This window comes from Tachysurus fulvidraco, chromosome 16 (assembly GCF_022655615.1).
Source record: "Tachysurus fulvidraco isolate hzauxx_2018 chromosome 16, HZAU_PFXX_2.0, whole genome shotgun sequence".
In the NCBI taxonomy this organism is placed as follows: domain Eukaryota; kingdom Metazoa; phylum Chordata; class Actinopteri; order Siluriformes; family Bagridae; genus Tachysurus; species Tachysurus fulvidraco.
In genome coordinates this window covers 13,244,261-13,261,654 of record NC_062533.1, presented here as the reverse complement: position 1 = coordinate 13,261,654, position 17,394 = coordinate 13,244,261, and the positions used below count along the sequence as shown (strand labels likewise).

General features: G+C 37.6%; 1 protein-coding gene across 5 annotated transcripts in view; it reads right to left on the bottom strand.

Moving 5' to 3' along the window:
• Positions 1–1,927: 1,927 nt before the first annotated feature.
• The window catches only part of LOC113655653 (filamin-A-interacting protein 1), a 36,643-nt gene continuing 21,176 nt past the window's right edge, over positions 1,928–17,394 (bottom strand). Inside the window, exons 5-8 of one of the 5 annotated variants that reach the window (XM_047801692.1) lie at positions 7,211–10,007; positions 7,009–7,073; positions 6,093–6,153; positions 1,928–2,681 (exon numbers count right to left, since the gene is read on the bottom strand). In XM_047801692.1, the coding sequence (XP_047657648.1) occupies positions 2,661–2,681; positions 6,093–6,153; positions 7,009–7,073; positions 7,211–10,007 (2,944 nt within the window). In that variant the 3' untranslated portion in view covers positions 1,928–2,660. Of the gene's footprint in view, positions 2,682–5,418; positions 6,154–7,008; positions 7,074–7,210; positions 10,008–10,622; positions 10,863–17,394 lie in introns of those variants that run through there. The other 4 variants (XM_027166308.2, XM_027166310.2, XM_027166309.2 and 1 more) reach the window with 4 other exon arrangements.

The window sequence follows — 17,394 nt, the reverse complement described above, 5'->3', positions numbered from 1 at the left end:
AAATAGCACTATTGTATCTGGGTAAGATTTAACTTAACAACCAATGGAAAAAAAAAACATATCCTGGTATTGTTCAGCATCATCCTAATTCACCCTCACAGAAAACCACTGGAGCTGCGAGCATCACTTTGAGCACAGAAAGTCATGATCTCCTGTTGTAATGTTACAACAAATTCACAACTTGTTTAACACAAATGACACAATGACATTTTGACTGCTGTTAGAGATGTTTCCCAGATATTCAGTATCAGTTTATCATGAGTATCTGTAACTTAGCCAACAGTTTTACAGCCTGTTCACTGACAACACTTGCTCAGAACAAGAAGTAGTCTAGGCCAGTGGTTCTCAAACTGGGGGCCCTGAGATGGTGCCAAGGGGCCCCGGTTTACTGACAACACCTTCTCAGAACAAGTAGTCTAGGCCAGTGGTTCTCAAACTAGGGGCCTTGAGATGGTGCCAGCGGGCCCCGGTTTTATGACATGTTATAAAATAACGAATTTATCATAAATTCTGGGTAATTAAATCTCAGAAAAATTAGGCTACCAACCAACAGCACTACATTGTATAATTTAATATGTTTTGTGTAATTCAAATATTAAGTTTTGGAATGTTCTACATCAAATTTTATTTTGGGGGGCAAGTAGGGATGCACTGTATACAAGGGGGGGCCGCACGCCGAAAAGTTTGAGAACCACTGGTCTAGGCCTAGTCATATTTTCGTTATCACACGATGACTGACATTTTGTCACATTAAACATCTCTCTCCAAATAGGCTTAATAATTTTATCACTAAATAAATTAGCACTAAATAAATTAAATTGTATTGCATCGTCGATGTTATAGGTCACTTTTAAAATCATGTCATATTTGATATCTTGGGCATTGATGCATTGATCATTGCATCTGTCTTTCAAAGATGTCAACTAAAAGGCAACTAAGCATTCTCTCATTTGCCATGAGTGGAAAGCCCCCTAAAAATGCCAGGTTGCAGGATGCTGGCCCAGAGAAGGTGGCAAAAAGGGTAGGCCTATGTTTGTGTTTGGGTGGGGGGGTTGGAGATGTCACTCTTGCCCGTCTTCAAAACTTGAGAGCCCTGGCATTATATTTATGGCATTTGATAGACACCCTTATCTGTTTATACAACTGACAAGTACAGTGGTAAGGACCTTGCTAATGGGCCTAGCAGTGGCATCTAAGTGGTCCTAGGACTTTAACCAAACCCTTCCAAACAATAGTCTATTAGTACTGAAGAGTTTCATACAATACAAAATACAAAATACATCTTCATTTTCAATAGCTCTTTGTGAATTGTCTCTCATCTAAAAGAACCAGGTTAAAGAGTCGACTCATTCCTGAATCAATAACATGTTTTCAGTTTGTTTGAAGGATGGGATTGATGGGATTGTGTATGCATCTTCTCACATACAAAGCCAGAAATGGGCCAGCTTGCTCTTAGCTCAAAGCTCTTATCACTCTTAACACTGCTCGACTGGTACCACCATCTATCAAGGTAAGAGGTAGGTACCTGTATACAGCAAGACTCTTTTCTTTTCTGGCACCGATTTAGTGGAATAAACTCCCCCTAGATGTCCGAAAAGCCGAGTCATTGTGTATCTTCAAACGACGGGTGAAGACCTACCTCTTCCTGCAATACTTGAACTAGAGTCAGAACAGAGTTTCAGGTTGATGGTGTCTGTAACCTAATGAACAAGTGTTCACCGATACTCTGGATAAGGGCATCTGCCAAATGCGTAAATGTAAATTTAAATATAAATGTGTAAGCATAATCTACACTGCATCTACGATATGGAACATAATATTGAAACATCACATATAATTAAGAATTATTCATAGCCTACATTATATACGTTTTCACTCATTCTTTCAGCTGAAAGTTTTTTTAACACAAGTCACAACACTGATAAAATCGTGTTAGTTCTTTAACGTTTATTAATGTGGTCAACATTTCAGGCTTGTTATAACATATCCCAGTTTACCTGATTCCTGTTCAGTAATCATACTATGTACAAGGTAATTAATACTATAGCATTATGTATATCCATAATGTCAGCAATTTCTGTTTTAGAAAGAAAACCTGGACTGGACTGTTTGTACCATGTGTTATTAAAACTAATTAAGTTCCACTGACCAACTTTGTTTGGCATCCATATTTTAATTTAAAACTCACTCCATTAAAACAGTAGCTCCGTAATGACAGTGTTCGAATATACATATATTTCCACAGCAATACCTTCATAACTGCATATACATACAAATACCAGGTCTTCAAAAATAATGAAAACAAATGGAATCAAAATCACTTTCACCTTTCATCTTTTAAATGTCAGTCATATTTCCAGATTTCATGTTTTCAATCCAGTTCTATCCAATTGGCATGCATTCATTTATCATGTATCCCACAACTTCCTTTTTTTCTCTGCAAAATGTCCATCACTGAATCACACTATATTAAAAAAAAAAAAAAAAACAGCAGTAACAAAAGACACTTGTGTGCTCCAGATTCCTAGAAATTGGTTCCAGGAGTAAAGTTGAGGGTGGTGCTGATCCACATGCTCTTTGAGGAGCATACAGGAATACAGTCTGAGTTGTAGATATGCTTATCCTTAGTGCTACACCTGAGTCTCAACGAGGCTCCAAAGTCAAGCGGAGCACAACATTTTCTGCAGGTGAAAAAAGGAAGAGTTAGCTAGAGATGCAGCTATTAGCCTTGTTTTTTTTTTAAACTAAATGTAATAATTTATTAGCCAACACAGACACACTGTGATTTTAGCTAGACTATACTGCCAAAAAAATAATACCTAAGTAGATCAAATGTTTATATAAAGCATCTTTATAATTATGAGTCAGATTTAGGCCCAGGAACAGTCTTTTTATGATAATTTAATTTATAATTTATTTGGGGGCAAAGATACATTTTTGATGTTTCTTGAAATCAGGTTGCTCACTGGGGTACTATTAATAAATCCATTAAAACTGTGTGTGTGTATATACACACACACACACACACACACACACACACACACACACACACACAGAGTTTTTTTTTTTTATTATTTATTTATTTATTTATTTATTTGGAAAAAGGCCTGTATATTGTTCTTTAAATGCCAAAAATAATAATTTTTTTAGAGTTGCACTAATGCTACAAATTGAAGGCTGCAATAAACAAATGATTAATAATGCATTTAAGTAAAAGTATTATTTTATTCATAGATCTTTAGTGACATCGTGTGAAACTCCATATGCATAGTAACCCAAGTTCATGATCACATTGGGGATTGGAGGTGTAAGGCAGCAAAGCTACCATTATGTGCTGCAATGCCTCCTAATGGAAATCTATCGATCCAAAGCACATTTTGCCACACTGCAGTTTCACATCATCATTAAATATTATGTTCTGTATTTCTAAAAATTCTAAATGGATCACGTAGAGCAGTGGGACAAAACTTTGCTAGTTAATGAACAGAACAGTATGTAGTGATTGTGTATCTTAATGATGTTGGTCATCACATCTACATGAAGATTTTGTCATACTGAAAGAATTTCTGACGGAATTCAATTTGACTGAATGTTAGCTGAATTTATTATGAACAGCACTTTGGTGAAAAGCTGGTGCTAGTCAATTGATGGAAAAATGATTAGAAAAGAAATATTCCAAAATAAAAATAACACAGAACATTTGGTTTTCATGTCTGATGATATCATGGAATGGATACTGATTTAAAAAGCCTGGACCACACATTAGTAGGAATTTTCCTTGTTTTCTTGTTTCTTGAATTTTGTCTGTTGTCTCAAAATTTTTAGTAAAAACAAATGTGTGTCTTGGACAGATTCCCATCTGTCACTTCTGTACTTTTTGCCTGATGTTCAGATACACCAGAAACACATCCAATAATAATACCAGTAGTCTAGACTTGTGATATCTTGTATCATTCCCAGTAAATGGTGGGAAATTCCCCAGCATTTTAACCCTACCTGTGATAAGCACATATGACATCATGAAGCTTGGCAAGAACATATGTAAAGCTCTGTGAGGATAACTATGTGCTTCAAAAACTTTTCTTCAGAGTTGTCTTGACATAGATGGCTTCTTTCACTCCTTTGTCAAACTTTGGCAAGATTGTTGTTCTCAGATGATCGATGTTTTGTAAGTGTTGAATCTTGGTGCGCTGGTGTTTATTTGTGTGGTGGCATGGAAAAACCCTTCACAATGGGAGTATAAATAGTTCTGAAAAAAATTGTCTTCATTTTGAGTTGAAATTTCGACATTTATGTGCATCTGAGCTTATATAAACTGAACTGATCAGGCTGCAGAAAGTAGTTCTCCACCAACTTTATCGAAGTTTGACATTTATTATGTAAAGAAATCAGTAAGCGGGAAGGTTATAAATATCATTAGACAGATATGTCTAATGTTCTTTTAACCATCCTGTTTGTTTAACTGTCTCTTTACCCACCATTATCTCTAAAGGTAGATATAAATTATATAAGTATATAAATATATATAAAAAATATATTTACAAAGAATAGTATAGAAAGTGACGGCTAAGTACGGTGACCCATACTCAGAATTTGTTCTCTGTGTTTAACCCATCCAAAGTGCACACACAGAGCAGTGAACACACACACACCGTGAACACACACCCGGAGCAGTGGGCAGCCATTTATGCTGCAGCACCCGGGGAGCAGTTGGGGGGGTTTGTAGGCTTGCTCAAAGGCACCTCAGTCGTGGCTGACCCGAGACTTGAACCCACAACGTTAGGAGTCAAATTCTCTAACCATTAGGCCACGACTTCCCAGGGAAAACCCCATTTTTTTTCCAAAACCAGTTTGTATGTTTTCATTTTATTTTTAAGCTGGAATTCAGGCACTGCCCCATCTGATGGGTTTTCCAGAACCACTACACAAATGTGATAAATTAACTTACACATGACATGCTTGTATCTATTCTGAAAACGTAGCACCAAACTTATGCCTCAAAAAAACAACAAAAAAGATTTTTTTGTACATGCGATATCCAGCAAGTGGCGCAAGACACCCATAAAAAGTCATCTGTTTGAGCGTTAATGTGTTTTTTCCTGCAAGAATCCTAATATTGAATTATAACAAAGCTGACATTTGCTCTGCTTAAGATCTTTTACCCACTCTCAGTAACCAATGGCGTTCATGTTTAGTGAAAGTGCTGCATGCTCAGTAAAGCATTTTATGGTGCTTTATCAGTGTTTATGCAGATGAATTAAGAATTGCAGATGAAAGAAGAATTAAATGAAGCATGATGTATGGTATCATGGGACACCTATTGGAGGTTTCCTAGTCCATGTTTGATGCAAATAATATTATTAACTTGTTATACAAGTAAACGGTGAGACATCAACAGTAAAAGGCAATATACTGACGTAGAGGGATGAAAAATTTCCATTTATTAAGGCTTGGTGCAAGTGAATCAAACATGACAGATTATATTAAATAGGCAATTTTTCTTTTCATATTTTGGAAACCTCCACTAGAAACTATCATGTCAAACAAAACAAACAAAACAGCAAAAAGAAATTAAATGATAAGAGAAGGCACTTAAGTAAACCAAAAACCCGGCCAAGGGGTTAGTAGCCTAACATTGTGATTTAGTAGGGAAAATGATGTAGCATTCCAGCCAAAGAACTGTATGTTCAGTATATTCAAGTGTCAACACAATATACATTAGATAGTATGTATATACAATACTATATACATACTGTATACTTTCCAGACCATATTATATTTTAAAATACAAACATAATCACATTTTCTGAAAGCAGAGGTGATAATGATGTTATCTGTTATCTGTAAGTGCTTCAATTTTGAGTCCTCATAGGTACACTTTAAACTACTCGGGTACATCAGTGGCTCTGAGCATAGATTGTTTAACCTTAACAATTACAGAGTGCCAAACTCTCAGCTTCTGCCCCCTGCTGTGGACACTGAGCTGATTACTGCAGACTTCCTCAGTTCAATTTTCATTGACTGGCTTTCAGCTCGAGACTCTATCCTGGATACTGCAGCAAGGCCCATTACAGTTTTGCCTGGTTTCATACCTTTTGACATAGGGATTCGTGTTGCTGAGCAAGACCGAGTTGACTGCACATCCGTCCCGGACTGGTAATGAAAAAGATTGAAAGAAGGATATGTGTCAAATAAAAAGGTTTACAGCATTTTTCATCACAATTACTAAATTAAATTAATTGGAAAATTGTTGGAAAAATGTCCAAAAGTGCTGGTGCCATTTTAATAGTCAGGTGACTTTAAATATTCAGAAAAACAGAACTTTTAAAATTACATTTATAATTATCCCTCAGCCAGAAGAGAGCTGGTCAACATCACTCCTTTCACTAAAAGACAGCCCACAAGTCATATGTAGTTTGAGCACATAGGGATGGCAAGCCCCTTCATTGCAGATTAAAATGTCCATCCATTTATTTCAAAACATTTTAATAATTTCTGTTTAAATTCCAACATTGTCAAACTGTTTAACTGTAGAAAGGGATGGCCATCTGCTATATAACAAATACTCAGACGCTTCAAGCAGTAAAGAGTTTTTCAAGGATCCAAAAGGCTGATTATTTTATAAACATCTCCAAACTGTGTGTTTAACATGTGACATTTATATAACCTACCATGTATCCACAAGAGTCGATAACAGATTACACTTTAAGATTCAGCCCTCGATTAGCTATTGTGCTTGTTTTAGTAAAGGGTCTTATTGTGCCAGGATATGCATGTTAGCGCGCGTCTGCTCACACAGGTAGAATAGCTAATGCTAAGTGCTAGGCAAATAGTTCAGGCTAACTTCATGGTTAAATATGAGGGATCAGTCAGTTGGTGCCAAATAAAACTTATTTTAACAATTGAAGAAATAAAATTCCACTGGTTTGCGGAGGAATTGGTATAAAAGGGTCATTCCAGGGTTAGTTAACAGTCACATGTTAGGTAATGTATTGCACGTATCTCTACCTGGACAGAGATCTATCTAGGGAGCAGACACCCCCTGATATCATTTTGAAACAATTCAGAAGCAACTGTAATGTAGAAGATTGCACATCATTATGTTGTTTAGGGTCACAAGGTCACACAGTTTTATTAATTGCTAAATAACTAATAGCAAACAAGACGATTAAAAGATGACATTTACTATGTACGGTTTAGGATCACTTACCACAGACTGGGTTGGCCTTGAAGGAGCAGACGTGATGGGAGTAATGGTGATGCTACTTGTCATCTTGCCAGGAGTGCTTTTCCCTATCGAAGTGGAGGAAGACTGTCGGGGGGAACGCAGGACAGTCCCTGTAGCAGGCGTCTCCTTGTTCTCTGGGCATACACTCATAGGCCTTACTGTGAGCATAGGGCTGCTTCCAGAGTCCTGAGGCCTCTTGTACTGACTCCCTAGATGAATATGGATTTTGTTGTCTTCTGTTGTTATAATGTTGGTGTTGGAGTTGTATTTGCGGACCGGTGTTGGCACTGTCTGCTTCTCTGGAGTCACCTTGAACACAGCTCGACCGATGCTTGAGGTTTCCTGAGGTTCTGGAGAGATAGGCGCCTGTAATACTGGACTTGTGCTAACTGTAATGACTGAGACAGGAGAACTTGGAGAGTCAGGATAGGAGATCTTGCTACCCTCTGGTGACTTGGCTCTAGAAATGGTCGTAATGGTCACTGGAGACTTGGTCCTGTCCATTACATCATAGCTGCCCTTTGGTGACACAGTAGTGGATTTAGGAACTATAGTTATCCGTGGCTTTTGCAGCCCTAAAGTGGGGATGATTGTGGTGCTTGAAAAGAAGTCCTCAGCACGAGGACTGGTGATCTCCAATGTGGCAGTGCTGTTTTGATGATCCGGAGTTACCCTTATGTGCAGTGGCCGGCCTGGTCGTTGTGTCATACTTAAGTCTGGTGCTTGAGGTGACGCATCTCCATTAACGTTATAAGTCAACTTGTCTAAGCCATCCTGTGTGTCAGCACTTGCTTCTTTCTTCTTTATCCAAGGGATCAATGATTTTTTTATACCTAGTTCTGTAGATGCAGGTGGATAACGGTCTAGAACTGCTGGCTTTTTCAGGCCTTTCTGCCTCAAATTGCTCATCACATGATTTTCTTCCAGAACAGATTTCCTTATGAATACCGCTGGGGTCTCTTCTTCAAGAGCGTCGTTGGCATGTGCATCTGTCTGAACGGCTGTTGAAGTGAGAGGAACATCTACTATCCTCCTTCCATTCATGCTAGGGCGTAGTGCTCTGCTGTATCGCTTAGTCACCTCTAAATCTTTGGTGAGGTTTAGGATCTGTTGGCTCATACTTTTCTTTTTGTCCTGCTCTTCAATGAGCCTCTGCTGTAGAACCGTGTAGTCGACCTGAAGTTGAGATAATTGATCCTCTTTGTTCATCAGCTCATGAATCTTCTCCTTAAGAGCCCGGACATCTGCCTGCAAATCTCTGGTTTTGGCCTCTTCCATCTTGCACCTCAATCTTAATTCAGCTTCTTGGCTCACAGCCTCCCCCTTTTCGATGGCCTTGTTCCTGGCAATCTGTGACTTCATTTCCTCTAGAAGCTGAGAAAGGACATTGGCCTTATCCTGCTCTGTTCTAAACTTCTTTTCAAGCATGTCATATTCATCCTCTGTCTTCATCAAATCACCCTCCACAACCTCTAGCTGCTTCAAGCGGTTCTTTAGCCTATCAATCTCCTCTGTTAACTCCTTAACCTTATTGTCTTCATCAGCATATCTTGCCTTGTCTACATCGGCTCTGTTTCTGGCTTTTCTTTCGGCCTCCTCCAAATAATCCACTCTCTTTTGCATTAGGTTGACCTTTGCATTGAGATCATTTTGTTTCTCTTCTTCACATGCAAGTCTAGTCCTTAAATCATTTTTTTCCTTTGTGAGAGCTGACACTTTCGTTTCCATCTCTGACTTCAGTTTCAAAAGCTTTTTGCTCTCTTCTATCAGCTTCTCTGTAATTTCCATGACCTTGCCTTGCTCAGCCTTAAACAGCTTGCTCATGTCTCCGCTTTTTTGCTCCTCTTGCTTAATTCTTTCTGCCATGTTCTTCCTCTCATCCACTAATATTACAGTAAATGACTTCAGTTTTGTCAGATCATCTTTTAAGCTGCTTTCTGCCTTTTCAAGCCTCGACTCGGCACACTGAAGCTCTTTAACATGTTTTTTAACAGTTTCCAGTTCCTTGCATAAATTCTTTGTCAAGTTCCTTTCTCGTTCAAGGCTTGCATGAAGATTCTTACATTCTGATTTGCTTGCGTTAAAAGTACCCTCAAGTTTCTCCAAGTCTGCCATCCTTTTCTGTAGCTTTTCGATTTCATGCTTCAGCTCACGACTGTGATTCTCCTCGTCTTGAAGCTTCCTTCTCAGGTCCTTGCACTGTGCTTCAGCTTTTGTGATCTCCTCATCTTTTCCCTCCATCTCCAACACTCTCTTACGAAGTGTTTCAAGCTCAGCCATGAGGCTTGAGTTTCCACATTCTCCCCTGCTGATTTTGTCCCTTAACTCTTGCAAATCCTCTTCAGATTTCTGAAGCGCTTTGTTACTTTCCTCTAGCTCCTCAATTCTCCGAGACAGACCAGCCAGCTTTATGCGTAGCTGTCGGTTTTGGGACTCCTGGCTGGAGAGCTTGTTTGTCATGTCCTCGTTTTCCTGTGAGAACTTCGCAGCTTTATGCTCTAACTCCACTTCTAACTTTTGAATTTTCTGACTGTCCTCTTTGTATTTGCTGGTGACACTTTCCAGATCTTGATCTCTCTCTTGCAGCTTTTTGCCGAGGTCCATGATCTTTTGGCTTTGCTGATCAATCTGGTCAACGTGGAGCTGCCTCTCATCCACCAGCATCAGAGCGAAGGACTTCAGCTTCACCAGCTCATCTCTTACTTTTTCTAGTTGCTTGCTATGATCCTTGTCTTTACGTGTTTGGTATGCCTTCTCTTGCTCCAACAGTTTCTTTAGTCTGGGAAGAACACAAAGGAAATAGAAAATCTGTTTATGCTGATGGCAATTTGTAAGAATAATTAATGAGTGTAAACACAAGATTTTTTTCACAGTATTTTTTTTTCTTATAACTCAGTTCTTTACCTGATAAAACTGGAACCCACATATGTGAGTTCTGTGAAACATTGATCAGATGCCCGTATAACAACATAATAAAACACTAGTAAGATGCAAGGCAGAGAAGCAGAAAAGAGAAAAAAATATGACAGCAGAGAACAAAGAAGGGGTCATGTGATTGTCTCTGACAACAGATTAATGTGTTTCACATGCTTGCACTGTAAGCACTGCACAACGTAACATGGCATGAAAGACTTTCACAAAATCCCTGTTCCTCTTATGCGTGCCTTGCACTCAGAAGCACCTAAAAAGCAGCCACCCGTGATAGTGGTAAATGTTTACACTGCTTCAACTCTGCAGGGGACCTTTATGTCAGCACAATAAATCCACTGCAAGTGCCGCAGAGCCCATTAGAGATGAAAGAGAAGCTAAACTTAAAGTCAACATATTTACCAAACTTCTTAAGTGCCAGACATCACAAGATTCTGAAACAGATCTAAATCGAACCTGCACTCACCGCTGTGTTCATATCCTCAACATCTGTCAGATTCCAAACAGATTTCAAACTCACCAGCTAACTATGATGTATTCCACGTGCGTCCATGTCTAATGAGTTTTCAGCTGTGTCTGTCGTTATAAGACTTCGGCAGGGTCGAGCGAAGGTCCCATGCTTCCTGCAGAGTTAGGCATCGCATTCCAAACATGTCATCAGTGCAAAATGAAAGGTGAACACTGTGTGGAAAGGCACTGCTCCACTAGCTGGTGATATCATCCTCCCATATAAGGCACAGAATTGTTCTACCCTTGTTTGGGCAGAAGAGGAGGGGACTGACAAGAGAGGGGGGGTGTCGTTTCTCACAAAGTCTGTCCTCACTCTCTTTTCACTGTTTGCTTAGAATGAAGTCAGGATGTTGTCTCAGGAAATGGACAGAACAACAATCGGTCAATGTGCCAAGTGGTCAAAGTACTTAAAGATTGCAAGGATTCACAGTTCACACAGCATGCTAACCGGGAGTCCGGCATGACCCGAATATTTCCTTTTGCTGTCGTGACCAAATGTTTCCATGGAGACAGGACAACAATGCAAAAGAAAAGTTTTGTTTTGTTGAGGGAACAATGCCAGACTCGTTCTCTGTCTAGCTCAACCCTTTTACCCTGAAATACTGCTGGAAAAGATGTTTTTTCTTTAGGTCATGAGAACTACTGTATACAATATAAAAACAGGAATGGAGAAGTTTTAAAAATCTGATTTGAGTAGGATTCTGCTTGGATTTCCTTTGTTTAGAACAGGCTGCTAAAGGCAGTTGTTAGTTTAGATAAATATTTATGCAAAATATGCAAAATGCCTGAATGGCTATGACTACTATGGTCCAGATCTTCAGACCATGCAAATACCTCAAGGATGATGTAACCATCGATGTTAGGTGAAGACGTAGAGTCGGACCATTTCCATGATCTGAAACTGACTGACCAAACTGTTCTCATTAGTTTACACCAACTCTGAATGCAACCTCAAAACAGTCCAAAACGTAAGTAAACAACGAATTCTAAAATCTTCCAGTTTCAACTTATAGCTAAAAATAAACAGTTACATCAACTTAAGGAATGTGACTAGACTAAATTATAAGGCTGATGGGAATTTATTAATGAAACTCCTTTTTAAACACAGCTCTAGGCCTAACATCCATCAGGAAATGATTATGTCATTTAAACAAGGGGGGTTGAAACATTAGAAGTACATTTTGAAGTATATTAGAAAGGAAAGAAAAGTTTACTCTGCTTTAAATATGATGAGAAAATATGATTAAATATATGATTAAAAAATGATAGAAAAAAAAATAGAAAAATAATTTAATGTAGTGGGACAACGGCAAATCTGGGCTCCCTGTTGGAACTGAGTCCACAATAAGTTTTATTGTTCAGGGTGGGCCTTTCCGCTTAGTGCCCTGCTAACCAATCACAGGTGCTGTGGGGTCCGTATGACATCACCTGTGATGCATTTCTGAGATGAGCGGATCGGAGAAGAATGTGCTCACACGTTGCTGAAAGATGAGCACTGAGACGGAGCATGAGGCGATGTAAAGGGGGGGTCAGAAAGGCACTGCAGCAGCACAAACATGACCAGATACCACATGATATACTTGACGTATAACTGCGGTGCAAATGGCTTCATAGTTCCACATTTAAATGTTGATGTGTTTGTGTAAAAGGATCTAAATTGAAAGGACATTATACCTTAAAAAGTGCTGAATTAGTTAATTAAGGATGCATTTTAGGCATCAGGCAAATGTGAAATATTTGTGCACTAACTATGCAAAACGTCCAACATTCATTCAACTTTTATCTTATTTCAATTATTGTGCTTCTATTTTTCTATTATTTTATCTCATATCATTATTATTTGCCTTTTTCTGTCACTGCAATTATTTATTAGACTATTATTTTATGCCTATTTTTTTCTTTCTCAAAAAACTTTAATAAAAATAAAATTTATATTAATAATGATTACAATTATGCTTAGTAGTTATGCTAAAAAAGCTTATCTTGGCTAAATAATAATTTTTTAACATTTGTGATGAAAATTACCAAATTGTCAAACTGTCCCATCAGTATGTACAATTCAACAATGTAGTTAGTTAGTTAGTTAGTTAGTTAGTTAGTTAGTTAGTTAGTTAGTTAGTTAGTTAGTTAGTTAGATTTTTATTGATTTAATATTATTAATTCTAAAACTTGTCTAAAACTATTTTGAAAAAAATGACCAAAACTTTAACTTAAAATAGATTTTTAATTAAAACATTTTTCATTTGGTCACAAGAAAAAGATAAACAAACAAACAAACAAACAAATAATTAGATACTAACCAAAGCTTTTGGGTTTTTTGTTTTACCCACAGAACTTTAAGCATTCCTACTGTAATCATTAATCATTACTTATTTGATATAATATTAATAATTATAATACAAGACATAATATTATAGAATATTAATATTCTAAAATAAATTTAAGAATTTGAATGAATGCTAAACATTTTATAAAGTAATCATTCATTTACAAAAAAAAAAAAGTCATAAAATCACCTGTCAAGTTCTGAAATTGAGCAAAATTCACTAGAATATTATTAATGTCTGGGAAAGTGGTAGCTTAGTGGTTAAGGTGTTGGACTACTGACCAGAAGGTCATGAGTTTGAATTCCCAGTCCACCAGACTGCCACTGATGGGCCCCTGAGCAAGGCCCTTAACCCTCAATTACTCAGCTGTATAAATGAGATAAATGTAAGTTGCTCTAGATAAGGGCGTCTGCCAAATAACATGTATGAATAAAGGAATTTAAAAACATGCTAATGTGTAGACAACATGTTAGAAGAAATCTCAGTTGCATAGACAATGGAATTAAAGCTCGTCAAATACAGTAGTAGGTGTCAAAATTGATATCCAAAGTGTTACAAGGTTTATGGTAAAAATCTGAAAAAGCCATAAATTCACAGATTACTCACATAAACACATAACATACAGCGAACAGACAGAATTCATCAGTCAATCTGATTAGCCTTACACTGTAAACAAAAGCTCTCAGACAGACCAGGGTTAGTAGGTTGGAGGTTTATATCATGAAAAAAAGCAGCAACATGTGATTTTTTCCAGCGAACAGGGTCACCATGTCAACTTTCCATAAACTGCTGTGAGCACCCTTGACGTGAGTAAAGTGCGTATTTAATCGGAGTAACAAGTATTTTATAACACAGGCATGTGGTGGAAGCCTAATGTACTTTTCTGCCATCACACAGTTCCAAGAAATGCCACCGCAAATAAATTGGATAATTAGATTAAACTGAACTCATTTCCATGCTTCTAAATGAATGAAAGAGTGTAAACAGGTTTCTGCGGAATAAAACCTTTTATCCATTCACCTCGTTTCCTTATGCTTTCATACCGAGCGTGATCACAATCTACCATTTCTACACCGGGACCAAAGCCTTCAAATCTATATCCATGCATCCAGTTGTCAAAACTGAGAGGAAATTATCCATGTAATATTGGATGAGATCAGCGTTTGCATATGAGCCATATCATGCCATCCTAGTGTGCACACAAGGGAGTCTGATAGCAATCGTCTTCTGTAAGGGATTTATCAGATGGGCCAGAATATTACGATGCATGTGTCCCAACATGTCAGGCCTGGAGAATGTGAACACAGAGTCCCGATGCTCAGGTTGCTCAGTTGTGTGTGCTGCTTATCCAAATAGAGTATAAACATAGCTTTGCCACAGTTAATGAGAAACAGAATGTCTCTGCTGTACTGATGTAGTCCAGTGGTTCCCAATCCTGTGCCTGGAGTTTCCTTGTGCTGCACATTGTAGTATTCTCTAAGACATCCAGGAACAAGCTGTTAATGATCTGATCAGTTGGATCAGGTGTGTAAGCAACAGGATTCTCCTGGACCACCGAATAGCCAAGACACAGCTGTATGTGAGAGTGTACAGTATCTGTGTGTATGTGGGTCTGTGTCTGTGTGTGTGTGTGCGTCTGTGTCCATGTGTGTGTGTGTGTGCGTCTCTGTCCATGTGTGTGTGTGTGTACGTGTGCGTGTGTCTGTGTGTGTGCGTTTTTTTGTCTGTGTGTCTGTGTGTTTGTGTATATGTGTGCGTGTGCCTGTGTGTATGTGTGTGTGTGTGTGTGTGTGTGTGTGTGTGTGTGTGTGTGTGTGTGTGTGTGTGTGTGTGTGTGTGTGTGTTTGTGTGTGTATGTGTGTGGGGGGGTCTGTGTCTCTGTTTGTGTATGTGTGCGTCTGTGTGTACGAATGTGTGTGTGTGCCTGCGTGTGCGTGTGTATGTATAATATGCGTGTGTGTCTGTGTGTTTGTGTGTCCAATTGTCTAAGTCTGCTATAGTATAGTTTTGTAGCTCGGTTCCATTTTCATTTGTACTGAATTTTTAATAATAAACAGAGCAGTTTTCCAGACAGTGGCAAAAAAAAAACTTCCTCCTCACGACATGAGGAAGAAACCTTGAGAGGAAACAGACTCAAAAAAAAAAACCTCAAATTCTTCAAATGCTCTTTTTAGTGACATCAGTTTGTGTGATTGTGTTTAAATCATTAGAGCACACAGTTGTAGTAAAAGTGTAAAGACAAACAGGATTTTCAGTAATAGAAGTATAAAAAAAAGCCCTTGAATGACAACAGACCACGAGTCTTTATTTCATCAATTAACACGAAGCCTATTTACTTTGCCTCTATTCTGGATTTTCTCTGTCTACAAGCTTTTTGCTTATGTAATTTACCTTCCTGCTTCAATAGAAACCTGGATGTCCTACTGACTTGCAGTTCCTGAGAATTTCCCGCCATGAATACATGCTCCTGCTGTTTACATAAACCTGTATTGTTTCTGGTCTACAGTATCATAATCCAAACTCCCTTCATGCATCACATTACCCCCTCCTTTCAAAAACTCCATTGGCTCTCTATTAAACTATATTGATTTTAAGATCGTTCTCCTAAATATCATTATAATTTTGCTCCACAATACCTCTCAGATCTTATAAAGTTCTACCCTCCCCCCCTCTCCGCTCTTCCTCATCAGAGCTCCTCATTACACCTCCTGCCCGTTTAACCACCACAGCGGCAAGAGCATTTAGTCTCACTGCTCCTCGTCTCTGAAATTCTCTCCAGAAATACATCCGTAACACAGACTCTCTCACCACATTCAAAACCTATTTGTTCAGAAGTGCGTATTCCAGATGCTCTTAGTATCATGATAAACTGTTTTTTATTGTTGTTTACTTTTATTTTATTATTTATTACTTGTTTGAATTTGTATAGTGACCTTGAGTGATTTGAAAGGTGCCTATAAATAAATTGTTATTTATTTATTTATTTATTTGTTTGTTTATTATTGTTCTTCTTCTTCTTCTTCTTCTTCTTCTTCTTCTTCTTTTTCTTATTATTATTATTATTATTATTATTATTATTATTATTATTGTTGTTGTTGTTATTACTACTACTACTATTAATTTTATTATTATTATTATTATTATTATTATTATTATTACATATTTAAATATCATAGGACTAAGCATCTATAGTTTTATTTTGTAAACTATATCTATAGTTTATTTTCTATAAAGAGAAGGTACACTGCAGTGCTGGAAGCATTGCACAGTTTATCAGCTAGAAGAATAGAAAAAATAATTTAAAATAAATAAAAATTTTGAGGTACTGGGATAACTATTGAGGTCAAATTATCCGGTTGTGCCGAATCTTTGTGTGTAGTTATACGGTGCACAGTACAACACCGCTATAACTGTATATTCACACAAATCTATTTGTATTTTAGATCTGCTGGCTGTGTCATTAGCTCCAGATTTGTTCCAGATTTGACCAAATTATATCTCTGGTGAGTGTTGATTGATGGATCACTAATCAGCGGTGCTTCACTCATCCGCTGTGAGCCCTAAAAACACAGGGTATTTGGTTCATTTGGTGCCATTCGACTTTGTGAGCTGCTGTGTGGCAGTCTTTGTGTGATTACACTAAATCTGAACCAGACATGTTTATGGAGACAGTGTGTGGTGTGTATTCTAGCTCGATGATTCATTTCTGACCTGGGAAAGTCGACCGTAACATACAGTGCTGGAATAAACCAAAGTATTGGCAGTATCAGTAAAACTTTAGGCTGACTCCATACGAACGTCATAACACATGCGTAAGCATAGAATATAATCACACTTAAAGAATAATGAGTGACTTTTAACGAACAGCTAGTGTTTGTAAAATGATCTGATGTTTTATGAAGCAAAAAGACTCGTCTTACTGCGAGAGAAAATAAAGACATCATAAATGACTCATAAGCAGTGAATAATGTACAAACATCTGCATCGTCTGAAACTAGATACTCTTATAACATTGGTTCATTTTAAATATTGGCACCATATTTTTGCAAAAATGCATGAGAATTTATTTAAAACATGTTCTAGTAATGGAAGATGACATCATTATTTTAATAAAGTAAACACATATGTATTGACGTTACAGAAATAAGAGCTTCATAGCACACACACACAGGCATACACACACACATTCATTCATAGACAACTTTTTTTTATGTTTTTAATTTTATCATGACTTGGAAATGATACTTCCAAAAGTATCAAAAAAAAAAAAACTTGCTATTTGGTAAAACTGTCATGTTTCTCCGTAAAGCCAAATAAAAAAGTCGGATGCTCGAATATTTCTCTTAATATATGTTACCAAATGCTAAGCAGTGTGTTATGTGTATGCATAAAGAACATTGC